Genomic DNA, 20,302 nt, shown 5'->3' with positions numbered 1-20,302 from the left:
GCAGTGAATTGCATTAAGTGTTTTACATGCAGCTTCTCATTTAATCCTCACAACTACTCTAAAATGGGTAGTTTTCATTCCTTCACTGGGTAAAACACTGAGACAGATAGGTTGACTAGGTTGCTGGTGCTCAGCCAGCCACTGTATCAAACATGGTCCAACGAGATCACAACAATTATTTTATATTATTTTATATGTAAAATTTAGCCAGATATTGAAGAAGTGGAAAGCAAAAAGAGAATAAAAAATAACAGAAGTAGAATTGCATAAAGCAGTTAACCCTCCTAGGGCTTAGGGAATTAAGAGAACCCAGAAGCTTGGAGGAGTAAACCCCAAGCTAAAACACTGTCCTCTGAGGACGAGACACTGATTAATTAATGCTGATATCTTAGCCTGGGGGAAGCTACAGTGGAGCTGGGATCTAGACCTCTAAGGAAAGAGTACAGTAACTTGGTACTTTTCTCTGAGGGGATGTGATGAGGCTGGTTCTTTGAGTTTGGGGTAAACTGCAAACTGGAAATACTGCAGGTAAAGAGAATGAAGTGCTGCTGCCAGGGTGAAGAAGTATTACTGGGTTGACACTGTTTGAGAGAGGATCAAGCAGGAAACAAAACAAGAAGAAAGTCCCCTTTTCCTCCCTCTAGGCTTCTCATCTCCCTCTAGGGCCTCCTAACAAGGGGCAGCCAGCAAAGGAGAAATGTAGTTAACACAGTCCCTGCCCCCAGCATCATGATGCCAAGAATATTGGAGAGAGTTGGGGGCTGAGAGACAATAGCTTAATAACTGGCACAACCAGGCAATCTTACTTTCATTATGGCCTTTTCACTCTCCACTCTCCTAGATGACGATTTCACTCTTGCTCCTCTTGTTTTACATCACTAATACCTCCTCTTTCATTGTCACACTCAGTTGATAAACTTGCTTCCTACTTCACTTAGAAAAATGAAGCAATCAGAAGAAAATGCCAGATTGCCTCCATCGTACCTAGCCATCTACCAGCAGAATTCTGTTACTGTAAAAGCTCTGTGTTGTATATAAATACTCCCATCTAGAACCAGGCACACGACCTGTGCACTAGATTCCATCATTTCTTGCTTCCTCATGTACACCACTCCAGCAATTCTCTCCTCTCTCTCTGAGTTGATGGCAGTTAATACCCATCAGGAACCCATGTGTTTCTCTATATTTCCCAGCTTCCCTTCAGTTAGGTTAGGGCTATATGATTAATTTTGGCCAACGGACTCCAAGCAGAAGTGAAAAGCGTCCATTTTAAAAGGCACTATAACAAATTTAAGATGTGGTTTCCCTTCTTCTCTCTCTTCCCCCACTACCTCAGAGGCTAAATAATGTTCCAGATGGTGCAATGACAAGATGGGAGGGCCTTCATTACTATTAACACCTGTGTAATTGTGTGGCCCTGACAAGATAATGAATTTTGTAACTGCAGCCCAGACTTCTCTCCTGGGATGAAAATACTGTTTTTGTAACTCTAGCCCACACTTATATAAACAACTGCCTATTTGACATCTTTACATGCTTGTTTAATAACTCAACTTGCCTAATACCAAACTCCTAATCCTGCCCCATCTTATAGGCATCCTCCCCTCTAATCTTTCTTGGCTCTACTTCCGAGATCTATTCCAGCACTAGCAGTCCAAGCCTAACACCAACATTCACATCATTGCCCAATATTTACCATTGTACAATGCAGAAACTGACATCTCAGTAATGAGAGAAGGAAAGTAAAGTGAAATACCTACCAAGTTCTGGAATAAACAGGAAAATTTCATCAGGAAATGTAAATTATTCCATGATTTGACTACACATGAACAGTATCTTAATGAAATATATTTTTCAAGGGAGAAGCAATGCAGGTGTGTTGACTTCCTAAAGTTGATGCCTACCGTATCAGTATTGAATTTTTCAGGACCCTTAGGGTTTAGCAATTCAGTAGTGTTTTAATCCCAAATATTAATAAAATATTCTGGACAAATACAAATGTATCTAAAGCAATATTGTACTCCCTGATGTTGTTTTGACTTGCAGTTGATTGATGAATACATTAATTGAATTAACAAAAGTCTCAGGGTATAGGATTTGAGGGTTTTTTTTTCCAAAATCTATATATTGTAATATCTCTAGTATTGTGCAAATGTTTATTCTCAGGCAAAAAGAATTCTGTCGTTGAAGGATAAGTGGTAAAGTCTACAGTGTTTAAGAGCTACGAAGATGAAGGGGGAAGAGTAGGAGGAGGAGGAGAAAGGAAAAGGAGGAGGATAAGAAAAAGAATAAAAATAATTGTGTATTCTCATCAGCTATGTTTGATCACAGTGCTTCCCTCATAACTTTATTCTTAGAACATGAAAAATTACCTAATCTAAGATCCTGAAAGACCATCTCCACAGCTTTATCTTTATAAAGGATTGGAGATTGAATGGAAAGGGAATCTGCTTCTTGTTTATGAATTCAGAGCTTATTGAGCCAGGGAAATCTACTCTCCTTTCCCCATCCAAGTTGAAATAAGGTGCTGAACTTTATGAGTAGGTGGAAACCAGAAAAAAAAGCCTTCATCTTTCTGGGCCATTAATTATTCATAGAAAGTATTGCTGTAAAGAAATGCCAACACAGGGTATTCTTATTTTCCCGACCATGGACTTTTGCCATGTCAGAGGCAATTTTGGAGTGGAGAATAAGGCAATGACAGAAATTCTTGTTCATCAATCCCACATATATGCCCAATAAAATCCCCTATTCATCGCTATAAAAATGGAGGAGGAGTTAGAAATGAACCAGGGCATTAGTTCATTAAATCTCTACTGATTCCCATTTGAAGAATGCAGTTTAACTTCAAAGGAGACCCTAAATTTGCATCTGATCCTAATTCCATTGTACAGGTTAACTCACCATGGTTTACAATATCTTCAGTACAGCTGGTGCCCTTTCTTCTTCTGCAATACCCCAAAACACTCCTAAACTCTACAGATTCAGGGAAATAATGTTTGATAGTACTATTGGACTGTGTATAACAACCATAGGGTTTTAATGGCTGTAAATAGGATAATTGTGTTTTTAACAAATGGGTACCCCTTTGAAGAAAGGAAATATAGGGCAATTATAATGATACATTGTCTCCAGGATTTGATTGACACTTCTGAAAGAGGTGCAATTCAGCTTGACATCTCTCATCACTTCCTGGCTTTATGGTTGAAGAAGCACAAGTTCCTTTTTTACAACCGTCAAGGGCTCCTACCACCTCTGACCACCATCTTCTTCCTCCACTGGGGTTTTATGCCCATGACCAGAATGATTTCAAAATCACCCCTGATTCTAACACATTATCTTCCATCTCTCTTAGACAAATATGTTCCCCAAATGAGTTATCTCTTCCAGTAAATGACTGAGAGTGAAAGAGTGTATTCTCATTACAGTCCTCACTGGTGTCATGAAAAACATGTCCTGCCATGATTTTGGTGATAAAAAGATGATGACTTAACCCAAACTCTCTCTTTCTTGATTTTATTTTAAACAACACACACTAACATTTTAAAATAGAATTTAAACAGGTGCCCAGTAACAGAATGACAAACGTTAAGTGTGAAATCAGAAAGTTAAAAAACTAAACCGCAGATGGTCACCTTTTTATTTTTTTTAACATCCGCCTGCGCTGGACTGTTAAGTGGCCTCATCACTGTCAAGCCAGGCAGGATTTGTAAAGCTTGGGATGTGTGTATTCAGAGATGACATTTGCTTGGTGCCTTTAATGATTTCTGTAATTAGTCATTTAAACAGATTGCCCTGTGATCCAAAACAGGGAATACAGAGAGATGAGCTGAGAAAATCATTTCCTGGAGGCACTTTAGAGCTAATTGTGGAAAATGAGGCTTGTCTCTTTGCAAGACTCTCTGGATCATATTTCATTGGGTGGGGATGGAGCTGGAGAGCAACATTCTCCAGGAATCTATAAAATGTATATGCCTGGGAGGTGTTTTTCTTTTTGACACCACAGTGCTAAAAGACTTTGTTGGGTCACAAAATTTAACAGATATTAAGTGATCCAAATTTGCCACTGGCAATTTAGAAACCAGAGAAAGAAATGCACCCGGTCAGAGAAAGTTGAGGCTACATGACAGAGAAAAGCCAAGAACTTGATATTTCACAGGAATAGGGTAAGACTTGGGAGACCTATGACTTTGCCTTCATTGCACTGGACAGTTGTTCTTTTTATTAATAAATGTCCTTGGAGTGACAATTCTGCTCTTCAAAGATAAAAGTGGAAGCTTTCAGAGACAGTCAGAAAGGGATTCGACTATTTTAATTAATTCATCACTCTCACTAGGTAACAGCCTCTCAGTAAATGCCTTTATCCCAGCAAGCCTCCATTGTTCCTCTGAGAAACAGCTGTTTAATTCTCACCAATAATTTTGCCACTGCCTTGTGGGAACGGTGTTGATAACTCAAAATTTCTCGAAAGTTGAGATGATTTAAAATTCTGTGTCCACTCATGTTTGTACATAATAAAAAACAACATTTAACATGTACTGAACACTACATGCTATGCACTGCTCCAACATTTTTAAGTGTCCTAATTTATTAAACTCTCACACATTTGAATAGGGAGGTTTTACTGATCAGGAAATCGAGGATCAGAGCATTTAAGTAACTAGCTCGAGGTCACAGAGCTAATAAAGGGAAGAGCTAAGATTCAAACTCAGACAATCTAGCTTCAGAACTGATGCTTAATGTGTAAACATCCTTTCTTTCATGTCCTTCAACATTCCCATTTCCCATCTGTAACCAAACATATGGAAGGCATAAATTTCTTTTATGGGTCCTAACATCACCACAGAGCCCTAGATAAATCTTAAGTGGGTGCTGGATGATGGTGAAGCATATTAAAAATGGAGGCTGGTGGTAAAGTTGACCTGATTTCACTACTCAGAAGAACAGAGTGTTGCTTTGAAAGACATAAAAGAATGTAGATGACAGGTTGATGAGTGCAGCAAACCACCATGGCACATGTATACCTATGTAACAAACCTACATGTTCTGCACATGTACCCCAGAACTTAAAGTATAACAATAACAAAAAAAAAGACATAAAAGATCATTAATGTTTTGATAGCTGGAGAGAATACAATGCCATGAAGTAAAGAATTCAACTACATGATTCCACTAACTTCCAGTGACCTGGAGTTCTGACCACACCAGGGAAAGGGTAATGGCAGAGTCAGAACTTCAGAATTGATGGATGGTGCATAAAGCCCCTGAGTAGCATCTGTTTTTTCATCTCAAAATCCTTAAAATCTCCCTTGTAGATTGTCTCGCATTTTGCCATATAAACATCTACTGTTCAGAGTTTTCAATCTAGCTGACTAAAAAAGCAGAATTTCAGGGAAACAACAGAAATACCCTGGGGCCATGGGACAATTACTTTGGTTGACACACAAATCTCCCTCCATAATGATTACCTGACATTCAGTGAATTTCTGACTTAAAATGAAATCTAAACATGATTTTCAAAAAGAAGCAGAAGCAAAGAATTATACTAACACTTGTGTGTTTGCCAAGTCACCTAGTCTTTAGGGCGTCCTATGCAAAATATGGAAAAACAAAACCATTCAGTGGTCCTTCAGACAGGAAAAGTGATTTGGCATAAACCATTCTTTCCATTTTGAGAACCCGATGTGGCAGGAGACGTTGGGAACCTGAGCAGCTCTAATCCTGGTTGCCTAAACAAGCTCACTGAGGTGGGGGATGAGTATATTTGTCTCTACTGAGCAGGGAAAGCTCAGCAGAATGCTAAGTAGCTATTTCAGTGGTGCTGATTGATTTGCAGAGATGGCACAGATGTGACCTCCTCAGTCAAAGTCAATGTTTTCTTGGCCCTCAAATTTCAGAAAAAAATACAAATATAAATGATAAATAATGACAAGGCCCAGATATAGCCTCAGAGTCATTGCCTCAACAATTATTAATGCCTGCTAGGTTTCTAGTACCTTGCTAGAGTTTGACAACAACATAAAAATCATCTAAGACCTATCTCCTGTTCTCTACAATACTCATAACCATAAAGTTGCAAAAAGTATGTAGTTTTAAAAATCACAGCGTGGAGAGTTTTCTTTGCATCATGTATTTTGCTTTTTCAACTAAAAGCTAACAGACAAACATAAGTGTGCCTTGTGCCTAGTCTTCTTTTTGCCTAGAATGTCCTTCTCTTCTTCATCTTCCTGGAGAGCCTCCATATGTAATTCAAAGTCCAGCAGGGCTGTCACCTCAATGACGTGAAACATCACTGGCCATGCCCATCCGGCAATATCCATCGCTTTCCTTTTATACCCCACTACATCATTGCAATTCATGATACTATTGTAGCTGCCAGTGTATGTGTCTAGCTGTCCCACTCAATGAACTCCTGTGGTTGACAATCTTCTGGACTATGGCTCATCTTTAGAAGCATCTCTGGGTAACTTTTAAAAATGCAGAAGTCCAGGTTCCAAACCAAACCCATTGACATAGGATTTCCAGAATGTTGGCCTGCACATCTTTAGTTTACTCTCCACAGATAGATAATGTTGAGTTGCTACCAGAACATAGAAGCACTTGCTGCGTCTGATTCCTCTTTATAGTTTCAATGCTAAGCCCAATGTCTAGCACAAAGCAGTGCTCAGATCATGCTCGTGGACTGAATGAATTGGTTGCATCTGCTTTATTCCTTCTTGCAGGTAAATATCTAAATTATCTGTGGCAACAACTTGGTGGGGTCAACTCGAATGTTTTTGTCGGTTGTTCTTGAAGACTTCTGGGTCTCTACAACCACATTCTTTGGCTGGTGCCAGTGTTTAAGCACTCTGGTAGGTGAAAATATTTCCTTTTGAACAGTGATTATATAAAGTTTTGAAATAAACAAGTTAGAATTTAGAAATAAGAGGGATTTATTGCCAAAATGTGACAAGTAAATAAAAATTAGTTGTAAGAACCTCTCTGTATATTCATACATATTTCCAATTCAGAGTAGAAAAAAAAAATCACATTACAGCTTGGTGAGAGAACCAAGTTCTAATGTGGTGTTAGCATACAGAGTCACTTTTATTCCTGACTTGGCTCTCCTTATTTTTTGTTTCTAATATTTTGGTAAAATTTTGTGACTATTTGTCCCTTCCACTGATTTCTAGTAAGACTTTCCTGAGTTCAAATTTACCTATGTGTTCTCAAGATGCATTATTGGAAGGGAGATGAATTTGGTATTGCCGATAGTTACAAACAGCTGTTACTTCGGCTCCACTCAGGAATAATCTATATACACATTCCTGCAATTGAACACAGCTACTGATCAGTATATAATCCAATTGATTGATGGATCTCAGTGCCTCTTCCTTCATGGTAAATGGAACTAAATAAATAGATAAAATGTGCATTGCACCATGACATGAATTTCTTCCTTTGGTTCCTTATTTTCTATGATGCAGAAACTGCATAGCAGCATGTTTGAAGGTGGCCTGTCAAATTTGGGAAGCTGACGGTGTGACTGAGCTAGTCACAGGGGTCTTCACAGAAAAGGCAGTCAGGGTCCTGGTCAACTGGAGATTCCATCTGAATGGTGAGTGAGTGCATCGTAAAGCTTTTGCTAAGGGCTTTAGCAATTTCTCTCCGAACCACTTGGCTGTCCCGGCTGGCTGCTGTTGATAAAGAACCACAGGGAGATTAGCACTGATTGCACACGCTTGGGCGACTGCTCTGACTCCAACTTCAAGTACTTTGTCTTTGACCTGCTGGGGTGGGGCAGAAGCAGGGCACTCAGAGGAAGCCACGTTTGCTCTGATAATCAGCTACATTCACACAGACAAGGCAGGGGAAACTCTAGTGCAGCAAAGTGCCCTGTCGATATGGGAACTCTTTCTGTCCACTGTTATCTCTGGAGTCTGGCATTCCTAGGAGCTTAGTATGGAAGGGGAGACAAGCCCTGGAAAAAGCCAAGACAGAACTATTATTTCTTATACAGCCCTGCTCACCAGCTCCCAGGGATCTCTGGGTTGCAGGCTTTGTATGTAATCAGAATTTATATCAAGGATAGTGACAGGAACCAAGAAGCGTTTAGAGCTCCCCACAGACCTTTCTTAGAGCAGCAACCCTCATTGCCATTTTTTTTCCTGTCCCAAATGCTATCAGCAGGCTGTAAAGTCTCCTCCATAGCAACCTGAGTGTTTACTAGATTCTTCCATTTGCAGTGAAATATTGGCATAGTGAATGCTGTAAATTCCCTGAAGTCAGACCTAAGCCCCTTCGAGAAGATGAGGATGTCTGAGAAAGCACAGTTTTCAAATGACCGTCACTAGTGTTCCTGTCCCCTGCCCCTAAGTAACTCCTTGAGTCATTTTTTAGCAGCCTAATGTGTTATCCTTGGCCTGAGCTTTCTCTTGAGGCAGTAAATGCCCTCCCACTGCCTATCCTCCCAGCTCTAGGACATATCAGAGACAAAATTAACTTCTTGAAAAAGTAATTTTTAGTATAAACCTAGTATTATAAGAATTTTCTCACATGGCTACAGAATTTCTAATCATACAGTGTGGGACCCCACCATAATTCCTATTAGCACATCCATTAGCTTGTTAGAAATTTAAGAGTGGGGCCGGTGTCTCTTTCATCTTCTTATTTTCAGTGCTAGGAAAAACATCTTACACATAGGAGATACTCAATTAAGATTAAGTTTTTAATTCATTCCTATTATTTGACTGATAGGGCACCAAGCCAAACAGATGAAGTTGAATATTCAGAGTCCAAGGCCTTGAAGTGGCGGTTGCATTTTAGTCCTTTGTTCTGTCTGTCCTCGGCCCTCTGCAGTCAGCCCCAAGAATGTCGTGGGTATCATTGTTGCTATGACAACATCAATAAGTGGGCTGGTTTCAAAGGCCCTTGGTAATAGAAAACACTTTATAATGTTTTGACAAGCAACAGACAATAAGGGCAGCTCTACGAAAAGAAGGGAAATTACTGACTTTACAGGACAAGGACTGAATTTTTTCCAGGGTGTTTACAAAACTCACTGACCTGTAGCAACATGAGCTGAGAGAATTACTTGATTCATTGTTAGAGACCAGATGTGCAGGCTGTGCACAGACACCACCCCGTCGACTGCTAAAATAAGCTCTTTCACACCACTGTAATTCAGGCTCTTTGGCACACCTGACAAAAGGGAAGAGATGGAGGCTGTAGTTATTCAACTAGATACAGCTCATTGAATTACCTAAACAAGCTGCAAAGTCCTCACCAAAATTTCAATGTGTTCATCCCTTTGCTGGTTTCTTACTCCAAATGTTTACAAATAAGATTTACCTGACTACTTCAAGGTTTACCATCAATCAAAAATTCCCACTCAGAATACTTGCAGAATTTACTATGCAATAACCAACAATGGTAATTATCCTTAGTTTTTATGGTATACTATTAAACTAACTGTGCCTTTTCCAGCTATCTTTATAAACACTCTGGAAAGTAAAATGAAATAACATGAAATTTGGTATCAAATAATCACGGGTTAGCATCCTGACGACAACTATTGTGAATTTACCCAAATCCCAGAACTTCTCTGATCCTCAGCACATTTGTAGTAAAATAAGGGTGTTAAGAACAACACATAGATCACAGAGATCTTTGAGGAGCAATTCAGAAAATATCTAATCATTATGAACAGCAATGTTGTACAAAGATTAGTTACCCAACAGGTCATTTAGTGAACTGTGCTAATAGACGATCCTAACATTGTATAATACCATCTTACTCGGTTTGTAAGTTTTCCATTATTTTAGCTACACTGGAGGATGCTGTAGAAGAGATGTCTAAGTACAGCCCTTTTTTAGCCTCTACTTCAGTTATGTACAAACAACACAAACACCTGGGGTGTTTATTAAAAATAAATGTACCACGACTCCATTCCAGACCTAAAAGGAAATTTCTATGGATGAAGCTCCAAAATCTAGAGTCTTTCAGAGTGGTTTTCAACCCTGGATGCACATTAGTATTACCAGAGGAGATTTTAGAAATCCTGATGACTAAGTTACACCCAAGACCAATTAAATCAGAATCTCTGTGGATAAGGCCCAACATCAATGCTCATTTGGTGATTCTATCAGGCAGCCAAGATTAAGAACCACTGCACCAACATTCATGAGCCACTGAGCAGCTCTGCTTTGCAGTGGTTCTCTAGTCTGACTACATGTTTTTAAAAATACCAAAGCCAGCCCCAACCCCAGACAATTAAATCAGAATCTCTGGGTGATATAGTTTGCATATTTATCCTTGCCAGTGTCTCATGTTGAATTGTAATCCCTAATGCTGGAGATGGGGCCTGGTGGGAGGTGTTTGGGTCATGGTGCCAGATCCCTCATGGCTTGGTGCTGTCTTTGCGATTATGAGTGAGTTCTTGCAAGATTTGGTCATTTAAAAGTGTGTGGCACCTCCCTGCCCTTGCTCCATTCTCATCATGTGACGTGCCTGCTCCCCCTTTGCCTTTTGCCGCTATTGGAAGCTTCTTGAGGCCTCCCCAGAAGCAAATGCCACCATGCTTCCTGTACAGCCTGCAGAACCATGAGCCAATTAACCTTATTTTCTTTATAAATTATCCAGTCTCAGGTATTTCTTTATAGCAATGTGAGAACAGCCTAATACACTGGGTATGGGAGGCCTGAGCATAAGCATTTTTTAAAAGCTTCCCAGAGGATTATAATGAACAGCTAGAACTGAGAACCATCTACTTAAAGAAATGGGGAACCCTTAACCCTCCTTTTGAAAAATTTAACCCATTTATGCCTGGGGTTGCAATTTTTTGAATTTTTGCAATCAGACCTTGGCAATGACCTTGAGCAGGATATAAATAACTCTCACATGCTTAGCGTTCCAATAATGAAACACTCGGCAAAAATGGGCTAAGAACCTTGCTCATGGGGGATTTCCTCCTTGGAGTTAACTCAAAATTCTCTACAGCATGAGCTGAGTTTTTGATCCTACCTCATATTGTTTGCGGAAGTAACAAAGAGCTGGTTATCATGCTATTTTACTCTATGAGTGGCAAAAGACCTAGGCTCCTAGAAGCAGATGAAAGGAGTTCTTGTCTCAAATTAGCCATACAATGTGAATAAAGTCATGGGTAAAATTGTTATAATAATAATAACAAACTTTTATTGAGGGCCCACTATGTGTAAAGTTTGTGCAAAGTACTTTATATATAGCAATTATCTCATTTAATAGTCCTAAAAACTTTAGAAGCTAGTTATTAAGGTTACAATTCCTATTTAACTAGAGAAAAGGAAATTGAGGTCAGTTAGATTAAGGAACATTGCTAAGGCCACACAGAGAAGTGGCAGAATCAGGGATATCAGATCCCAATGTCTGTGCTCTGAGTATAAAGTGTTACGCAAATACTAGAGTCTAGGAATTGCAATCAAAACACTGTCTGTTATGCCTAATGTGTGTCATCTCTTTGGGGAAGTGCTGTTGACCATTTGAAGACTTGCTATCATTCATCTAGGCCCTTTGAAATTAAGTCATGATCCCACTACCCTTTTTTCACTTGTCTCCTTCATCTCATTACTATTATAGAGAACATAGGTCCACCATGACTTATTTTATTATAACAAACAGTGTTGCCAGGCAAGAGGCATGGCCCCACTGGCCTCAATGCTCCATCACATCCTAGAACTTTCTTTTACTTGGGGGGGAGTCTGAAAAAATATTAATGCATCCAGGAAAATATCTAAATTAGTGTTTAATAAATAACTTCCCAGACTTATAAATGTATTTGAAAAACCACTGATCATTCATAATTAAATAATTGCATTTGAAATCAATAAGATATAATATTTCACCTATTAGAGTAGAAAAGAATGAACAGTTTGATAATACTCAGTGGTTGTGATGATGTGAGGAAAGGGGCACTTTCATATGCTGTTGAGGGGAAAGAAATTGATACTGTATCTTTGGTAGAAATGGTAATATCTATCAAATTTTGAAATGCATGTGATATAGTTTGGCTGTGTCCCCACCCAAATCTCACTTTTAATTGTAATGATCCCCACATGTCAAGGGTGGGGCCAGGTGAAGATAATTGAATCATGGGGGCAGTTCCCCCATACCGTTCTCCTGGTAGTGAATAAGTCTCACAGATCTGATGGTTTTACAAATGGGAGTTCTCCTGCAAAAGCTCTCTTGCCTGCTGCTATGTAAGGAGTGACTTTGCTCCTCCTTTGCCTTCTGCCATGATTGTGAGGCCTCCTCAGCCATGTGAAACGGTGAGTCCATTAAACCTCTTGTTCTTTATAATTACCCAGTCTCAGGTATGTCTTTATGAGCAGTGAAAAAACATACTAATAAAGCACGTAAGTTTTGAAACAGCAATATCACTTCTAGGAATTATTCACTTCTAGGAATTATTCCACAGATATACAAGTGCTAAAAATATATATGTACAAGGGTGGTAATTACATCATTGTTTATAGTAATTACATCATTGTTTATAATGTCCATCACAAGCAAGTACTTCCATGCTGTGGAGTAATTACAGCTGTGAAGAAGAATGGGGTATATCTATGTATGTGCTAATATAAAAGATCTCCAAATGAAAAATGCCAGGTGCAGAGAAAAAATGTGAATCAATATGTAATCCCATTTTTATAAAAAAAGGTACACACTTACATCACATACACATATACATATACATGTATGTGTATATATATATATATATGCAAATGCACAAATATCTTTGGAAAGATAAATGTCAACTTATTAACAGGTATTATCCCTGAAGAATAGGACTGAGAAGTCAAAGATGGAATTATAAGGAGACTTTTTAAAATTATTTCATACTTTTCTGTATTATTTTTAAATTTTACTAAGTACTATACTAACATAGTTTGAAAACCTAATTTAAAAATTAAGTGTCTTCCAGAAAGGAGTTATCTGCCAGTTTCTATAACTAGCTGACGTAGTCCAGTCTCTGCACTTTTCCTGAAGTAAAATAAGAAAGATAATCACCAGGGAAGAGCTATAGCGAGACACACAAAGAAAAGCGGAATATAAGTCATTTCAAATTGTACACCAACTTGTCTTTTATCTTTCTTTAAGTCAATAACTTCCATAATAGCAACAACAGCTGCAGCTCAGCACTCAGGAAAGAAAATGGATGCTTCTGTGGCTTGACAAACCAAATATTCTCATGTTTAGAGACAGAAAATTCACTATTACTCTGTGACATTTGACTCCGTTATCAATTTCACTGTTGTCAACACTATTATCTTTCAACAATTATAGTGAACACCAAGAACAAACCTTTAAATGTATACTTAGCAGTGAACACTAACGAAGTGTGAGCTGTCACTGAAGGCAACTGCACTCTAAGACCGGATCTACCTTATGTCAAAATGTGCTGGACAGAAAAAAAAAAAAAAATCAGCTAATGTCTGGATATTTCAATCATCTGGATGTTTGATATGATGCAAACTTCTAGCTCTCACTGAATTTTACAGGTGCCATTCCCAGAGCCAGCATGTGGGAATCCCTTCAGTGGTACTAAAAGATTAGTCCAGTGGTTCCTGAAGTGTTGTCCTGGGACCAGCAGCACCAGCATCTTGTTAGAAATTCAAATTCTTGCCCCTCCTACTCCCCAATAAGATATACTGACTCAAGAATTGTGGGAGTGGGCTCAGATATCTGTGTTTCAATAAACCCTCCACATGATTCTGATGCCACTAAAGTTTGAGAACTGCTGGGTTAGTCTAATAAGGGTTTTAGGCAAGTCCTCCATAATACCTGTTTTCCTGGAATGTAAGGTAGATAGAAAATAATATCATTTGTTAATTACAAATGGCCAATGTAGCAATGATAAATCACCTTGTAAATATAATCAAGTACCTTAGGTCTCCAATAAACCTTATTTTTAAATTTTAAACAGTTTTAAATTGACATGATAATTGTACATATGTATGGGACACGCAGTGCTGTTGCCATACAGATAATTCATAGTGATCAGATGAGGGTAATTGACAAATTCATCATCTCATACATTTATTATTTCGTTGTATTGGGAATGTTCAATATCTTCCTTCTAGCTCTTTGGAACTATATATTATTGTTAACTATATTCTTGTCATTCTGTAGTGCTATAGAACACTAGAGCTTATTCCTGCTATCTCATTGTAATTTTGCATCCTTTAACAACTCTCTCCCTGTCCTACTCTTCCCCTTCCCCCCCTCTGCTATCTGTTCTACTTTTCACTTCTATGAGAACAATTTGTTTTTAGCTCCCACATAAGAGCCAAAACATGTGGTGTTTAACTTTCATTTCCTGGCTGATTTTACTTAGCATAATGTCCTCCAGTTCCATCCATGTTTCTGCAAATAACAGGATTTCATTCTTTTTCATAGCTGAATAGTATTCCATTGTGTATATACACTGCATTTTCTTGATCCATTCATCTATTGTTGGACACCTAGGTTGCACTCCCACACTTTCCCTTTGATGCTCCAGTCAAATCTCCTCTGGTTATTTATTGCCTTGGCCCTTTCTTACTGGGGGGACTAGCCCCAGCATCTCTAGTCAGCCATCTTGCTGATGTCACTCTCTGACATACTTTAATATTCCAAGATAATGTCAATGGGAGTCAGTAGTTCTCCCATTTCAAGTACTACTGAATGGTTCTTCTGGTAATGAAGATGGATTTATTCTGATCAAGACTCTCTTATCTGGCCTTTCTGAGGCCATCAGCATCTATGATTGACTGGTTCTATGGCCACAGTCTATAACCAAAAATTGAGAATATCTTGCTGTGCAGATAAATATACAGTACAGTGTTTATCTCCACAATGTAGCTTCATATTTCCTATATTCCAGTCAACCCAAAATGCTAGCTGAGAGTTTATATTTACTGAGCTCCTACTGTGTTCTAGACATAATGCCATTTATTTCATCTAATCCTCTCAACAACACTATATTGTGGATGTGATATTCCCATTTTTGAGTTGAGAAACTGAAGTTCAGAGGAGATTGTCTGAGGTCTCACAGCTAGAAACTTGCATGACTAGCATTTGAACAGAGGTGGGTCTGATACAAAGATCTTGCTTTTTCAACTATATGATGTGTCTCTTTGCGCTAACTCTGCCAGTAAAGATGTAGCCTAGAAAGGGCAGAAACCAGTAGTTCTTCAACAATTTTATGCCAAATGAAAAGAAAATCACCAAACTGCAGAATGGGGGAGAGGAGGCAGGCAGTAAGCTTTAGGCATAAGGACGGATTTCTTTGCAGTGAGGGTTATTTATGTGATCTACTCCTGGACAGTTGGAAGACTCAAAGAGCCCAGAGAGAAATTTCACAGGCCCAGGAGAGTAGTCAAGGATAATGATAAGGGGCTGTAGATGATGAGGTTAATAACATAAGATCCTACTCGGGGCTAAGAGCAGACCTCAGCAAAGCCTCTGGGACCACTAGCCCCTGCTCCCAGCCGTGTTAAGATTTCTAGTAAGAGGCCCACACCTCTTCTTTGTAGCAGTTCCCACTACTGCATTTCTGTGTAATTTTTTGAATAATCTCTTTCTCCTCTTATTAAAGTATTATCCCCATGAGGACAAAGCTTTTTTTATTTATTTTATTTTGTTGAGGTAGGGTCTTACTCTGTCACCCAGGCTGCAGTACAGTTGTGCCATCTCGGCTCACTGCAGCCTCTGCCTCCCAGCCTCAAGCGATCCTCCCATCTCAGTCTCCTGACTAGCTGGGACTACAGGTATGCACCACAATGCCCAGGTAATATTTTGCATTTTTTGTTGAGACGAGGTTTTGCCATGTTGCCCAGGTTGGTCTTAAACTCCCGGACTCAAGCAATCCTCCCACCTCAGCCTCCCAACCTGTAATTCCTGGAATTATAGGCATTAGCCACTGTGCCCAGCCCATATTTTATTTTACTATACTTTATTTTAAGAGACAGGGTCTCACTATGTTGCCCAGGCTGTAGGGCAGTGGCTATTCACAGGCACAATCCTACTACTGATCAGCATGAGAGCTTTGATCTGCTCTGTTTCTCATCTGTGCCAGTTCACCCTTCCTTAGGCAACCTAGTGGCACCCTGTTCCCAGGAGGCCATACTGATGTTGAACTTAGTGCAGACACCTGAACCTCATAGCACACTACAGCCCAGAACTTCAGAAGAGAGCTATGTTCTGCTCTGCTCATCTCTGTAATTCTAGTTCTGAGCACACTACCTAGCACAGAGTTGGGGCTCAATAAACACTTGCCGGACAAACAAATAAAAGGTCACCCTTGTTTTATTCTACTCTGAGATATAATTTGATAAAAATGTTTAGCTCTAATGCAGCCTGGGGGGTAAATTTATGTAGTTTTTTTCCTTAGGTCTTTTCCAGGTATATTTATATTTTTGTAGTATCTCCTCATGGTGTTTATACTTACTGTTTTTACACTGTGAGATATTACATAACAGTTGCTAGAGCAAGAATAGAAACCAGTTCTTTTTACTTGTTCCCATATGAAAAAAATCAAATGACTGTTTTCACAAAAATTCCTTTTCACTTTAAATTTTTCCCATAATTCAAATTAACAGTGAGCATGCCTTGTAGCCATTCCCTTTTGTGATTCTAGGGAAGAGAAAACACTGACTCTGGGAGTAATAATAAAATCACTCCTACCTTCCATGAGTAAGATGGAGAAGTCCTTTAAGATAGTGATGGTGCTGGCCAAGACCAGGATGGAAAAGATGAATGTGCAGATTGGGTCGGCTATTTTATACTCTGGCTAGAAAAAAAAAACAGGGATTTTGGTTAACTGAATTCATACCTCTCTTTCAGAAAGTCTGATTAATAAAATAAGTAAACCTCCCTGTGTCTTTCCTTCTCTGTCACTCATTCACCCTTTTGACATGTGTCATCCAACTGAGAGGGAAGACTTTGTTTTTGAAGACTCAATCCTTCCTTTCAGCTTTAAACTACCAGCAAATAAAGAAGTAAGAAAGACTACAAGTCATGATCTCCCCATAATTTAAGAACTAAAAGGAAGAATATTCTTAAGTTTGCTCTCAAGAACCCTGATTTAACTTCTTGCAGATTAATAAAAGTACAGAGTATGTGACGAAAGTATGCATAAATATGCCCACAAGATCCAATGACTTTTTGGCCTTAATTATAATGAGCAGAAGAAAGGACATAACTTGTTCAGAAATTGCATGTGGCCAGCATACAGCTGGACTATGCTCTTGGCTGACTGGAGTGAGTTTATTTCTTTGCCTCTCGAGTGTTGCACATACTCAAGGCTGGCATCTTTGATGCAGTCTTAAAGGTGTGAACCAAAGTATCATCCTTGCTCAGTCACCTCAGGGTGAAATGTCTGCTTTTCTACCCTTGAGAAAGTTCTATGCCACAGAAAAGTCTATGCCCCACTATCTTTAAGAAATTCAGCATCAACTCAAATTTTGTAAGTGGACCCTCAAACTAGTTTTGCCTTAGACCTAAAGCTTTCAGTGATCATTTTGCTCAACTGAATTTGGATATGTCTTTGTAATTTTTATTTCCATGTTTTCACTTTTTTAGGAAAAGCTGTGAGTCTCTGCAAATCAGACAATTGTGATGCAAACAGACAGAGCTAAATGTTCTTCTCCATTCTCTGCCTGCTAATCCATCTCTGTTATCAGTATTACCAGGTAGAGATCTGCAGTGGATATTTATTTGTTTAGGGTCAGAGGCTTACTGGGAAGTCATTCCCACTTTTCATTAGCACCTTGGCTTTTGGGGGAGAAGTTACCTCTCCCCCATTGTGGGCAATACTGGTGGAACAATAAATCAGGTGCTCTAACCTCCCTTCGGCCAAGCAGCAGATACAAGACACAACCTAGGTCAACTGGACTCCCGTTCACAGAAATATCATTCTTCAGAAGTGACAAAAACAGAAAAAAAAATCTGTTGAGACACATTTATTTCAGTGTGGTGTCTGGGACAGAAGTTGGATCGTTTCTAAAATCTAGATATCAAAATTTGCCCTTATTTCTACTTTGATGTCTGTCTAGGAGCACATCCAATAAATTTCAGCCAATAAATATACTTTTTGCTAAAGTGAGCCAGAGATGTTCCCTATTGCTTATAATCCAAGAACCTGAAGGTATTCACAGTTTTGTTGCTGTTCATCTTAACACCATGGTTGAGTGTTTGCTTGCTTTAGCTTTGCAAAGTAGTTTGTATAGGTAAACAGAGGATGCCCACTCTCTTTAAGTTAATGTTGGAGGGTCAGCTTCTGTACTACCTAATCTACATAAGTACTAGGATGGTGGGTAAACTCAAACTCACCTTAAAGTAGATAATAAGTGCACTAATTAGCACACTGATACTCTGAAATAGATCTCCAAGGGCATGCACAAAAGCAGCTCTGACGCTGGCATTGCCTTGTACTTCCTTGTGATTGTGGCCAAGGCATCTCTGGTGCAAAACCACAGTTAGTCTGAAAGAGAGAACAATGTTCTTAGCACACATGAGATCAGTCTTAAAAACGTAGGCAACTTAATGGAGGAGCTGGCAATAACATGCATTATCCAACATGATGGATAGTTGAAATATTTATGCTTTAAAAAGAACTATCTTTGACTAATGTTTAAATACATATGTCATAGAATTTTAATACTTTTATACAAAAACAAACCACAAAGACTCATCCAGTTTACTCATTCATCCACCTAATGTTTATCTGTTTCATGTTGAAACTGGAAAGCATCACTTCTTAGATGAAAATCAAGCATTTGATAATGAAGGGAGGAAATCTCCTTTATTGAAGGTTGACTGACTGTCAGGCACCAAGCTGGCTTAAAGTCAAGCTTCATTGGGAGCTTAATTAAAAGTACTGGTTTCAAATGCAAAAAACACAGGAAGGGATAAATAAGGGAAAAATAAGATAAGTAGTGAATTTTATTGAGGTTTTATTTTACCTAATTTTGTGCATTTTCGAAAGAATCTTAAATTTGAATGATTTCTTACTGTCCAATGACGAGAATATTGTGCTCATGTATATAAAGCTATTAATCCAGAAGTAGAAATATATTAATGTATGAAAAATGATCTTGTATGTGTACATACATATACACACAATATATTGCAAAGCTGAGCATCTCTTGTCTGAGTCAAAGTGATCAGTAGCAAACACTACAAACTATGTACATAATTCTGTTTATCTATAACTTTAAGAGGTATTAGACTAAAGGTAAAATTAGAACATTTTCACTGACAGCTAACAGTGTTTTGCCTTTCTGAACTTTTTCTAAACATTTTGGAACAAAGATTTAAAAGCAGCAACATATTGTTCAACACCATGTATCCCATTCTATTTTCAGGTAAAGTGTCTGTTAAATCTCAGGTCATCACCACAAAGTGGAATGACCGCTAGCCATCTAGATCTCATCACTACTGAATGTGCAGTTTTCAGGTGTTCATTGTTTGGGTAGAAATTCACTCTCACCTAGGAGTTAACATTTAAGGTTCCTTAGACAGCCTGATATGGCTGACAGATCATAGAACCTCATCTGATCTGCCATGTGTGTTCATCACGTTGTCATTCATTCTTTTACTCATCTTATTGACAAAAAGAGAGAGGAAAAAAACTTGTGTAGTCACTCATATGCAGACACTTGTAAAAGCTTGGGCCATAAAGGTGAGTGAAAACAGTTGTGGTCACTCCCCAGTGTAGCTTTAAATGTGCTGGAGAAGGTAAAGATTAAACACCCCACTCCCCCACCGCACGCACACGTGCACACACACACACACACATACAAGTGGAAAATTCTAATTACAATAAGTCCACTGGTACTATGGGTAATACAACAGAGGAATCTGATTTAGTTAGAAAGACGTAGCAGCTGAGTTGAATTCAAAAGCTTAAGCTAGAGTTAAATATGCTGACGGGAGGAAATGTTTCAGGCAGTGAACTTAGCAGGCAATAGCCTTAAGGCTGTATTTATAACCTTCATCCTAGAATCTCTTCACAACTTCTATTGGAACTTTCTGTCCTGATTTTGAGTCCCCAGGGAATAGATTTATTCCTGAATCGCAATTCCGATATCTTTATATTCAAACAATACAGCATCTAGCAGCATTTGAAACCTGTAATCCCAGTTATTGGAGAAAATATTATAGTCACTCAGCATTCTTATCCATAAATAACTATCTACTTGCACAAAGAAGGCAGAGCTTTCCAACTGCCTTGACTTTCTGAGTGTAAAAAGCACCTGCAATGTTAAGGTCAATGTTCAAAAGCAGTTACGAGAAAAAGAAAATT

The 20,302-nt window shown here is 38.8% G+C and overlaps 1 protein-coding gene across 1 annotated transcript in view; it reads right to left on the bottom strand.

Annotated features, from left to right (window-relative positions):
- Positions 1-6,914: 6,914 nt before the first annotated feature.
- Positions 6,915-20,302, bottom strand: part of SLC30A8 (solute carrier family 30 member 8) — a 38,353-nt gene continuing 24,965 nt past the window's right edge. Inside the window, exons 5-8 of the mRNA XM_063817356.1 lie at positions 18,328-18,478; positions 16,681-16,786; positions 9,046-9,180; positions 6,915-7,676 (exon numbers count right to left, since the gene is read on the bottom strand). Of these exons, the coding sequence (XP_063673426.1) occupies positions 7,531-7,676; positions 9,046-9,180; positions 16,681-16,786; positions 18,328-18,478 (538 nt within the window). The 3' untranslated portion in view covers positions 6,915-7,530. The remainder of the gene's footprint in view (positions 7,677-9,045; positions 9,181-16,680; positions 16,787-18,327; positions 18,479-20,302) is intronic.

This window comes from Pan troglodytes, chromosome 7 (genome assembly GCF_028858775.2).
Source record: "Pan troglodytes isolate AG18354 chromosome 7, NHGRI_mPanTro3-v2.0_pri, whole genome shotgun sequence".
Lineage (NCBI taxonomy): Eukaryota > Metazoa > Chordata > Mammalia > Primates > Hominidae > Pan > Pan troglodytes.
Note: the sequence above shows the minus strand (reverse complement) of the source record. Positions and strands in the feature narration are given on the sequence as shown.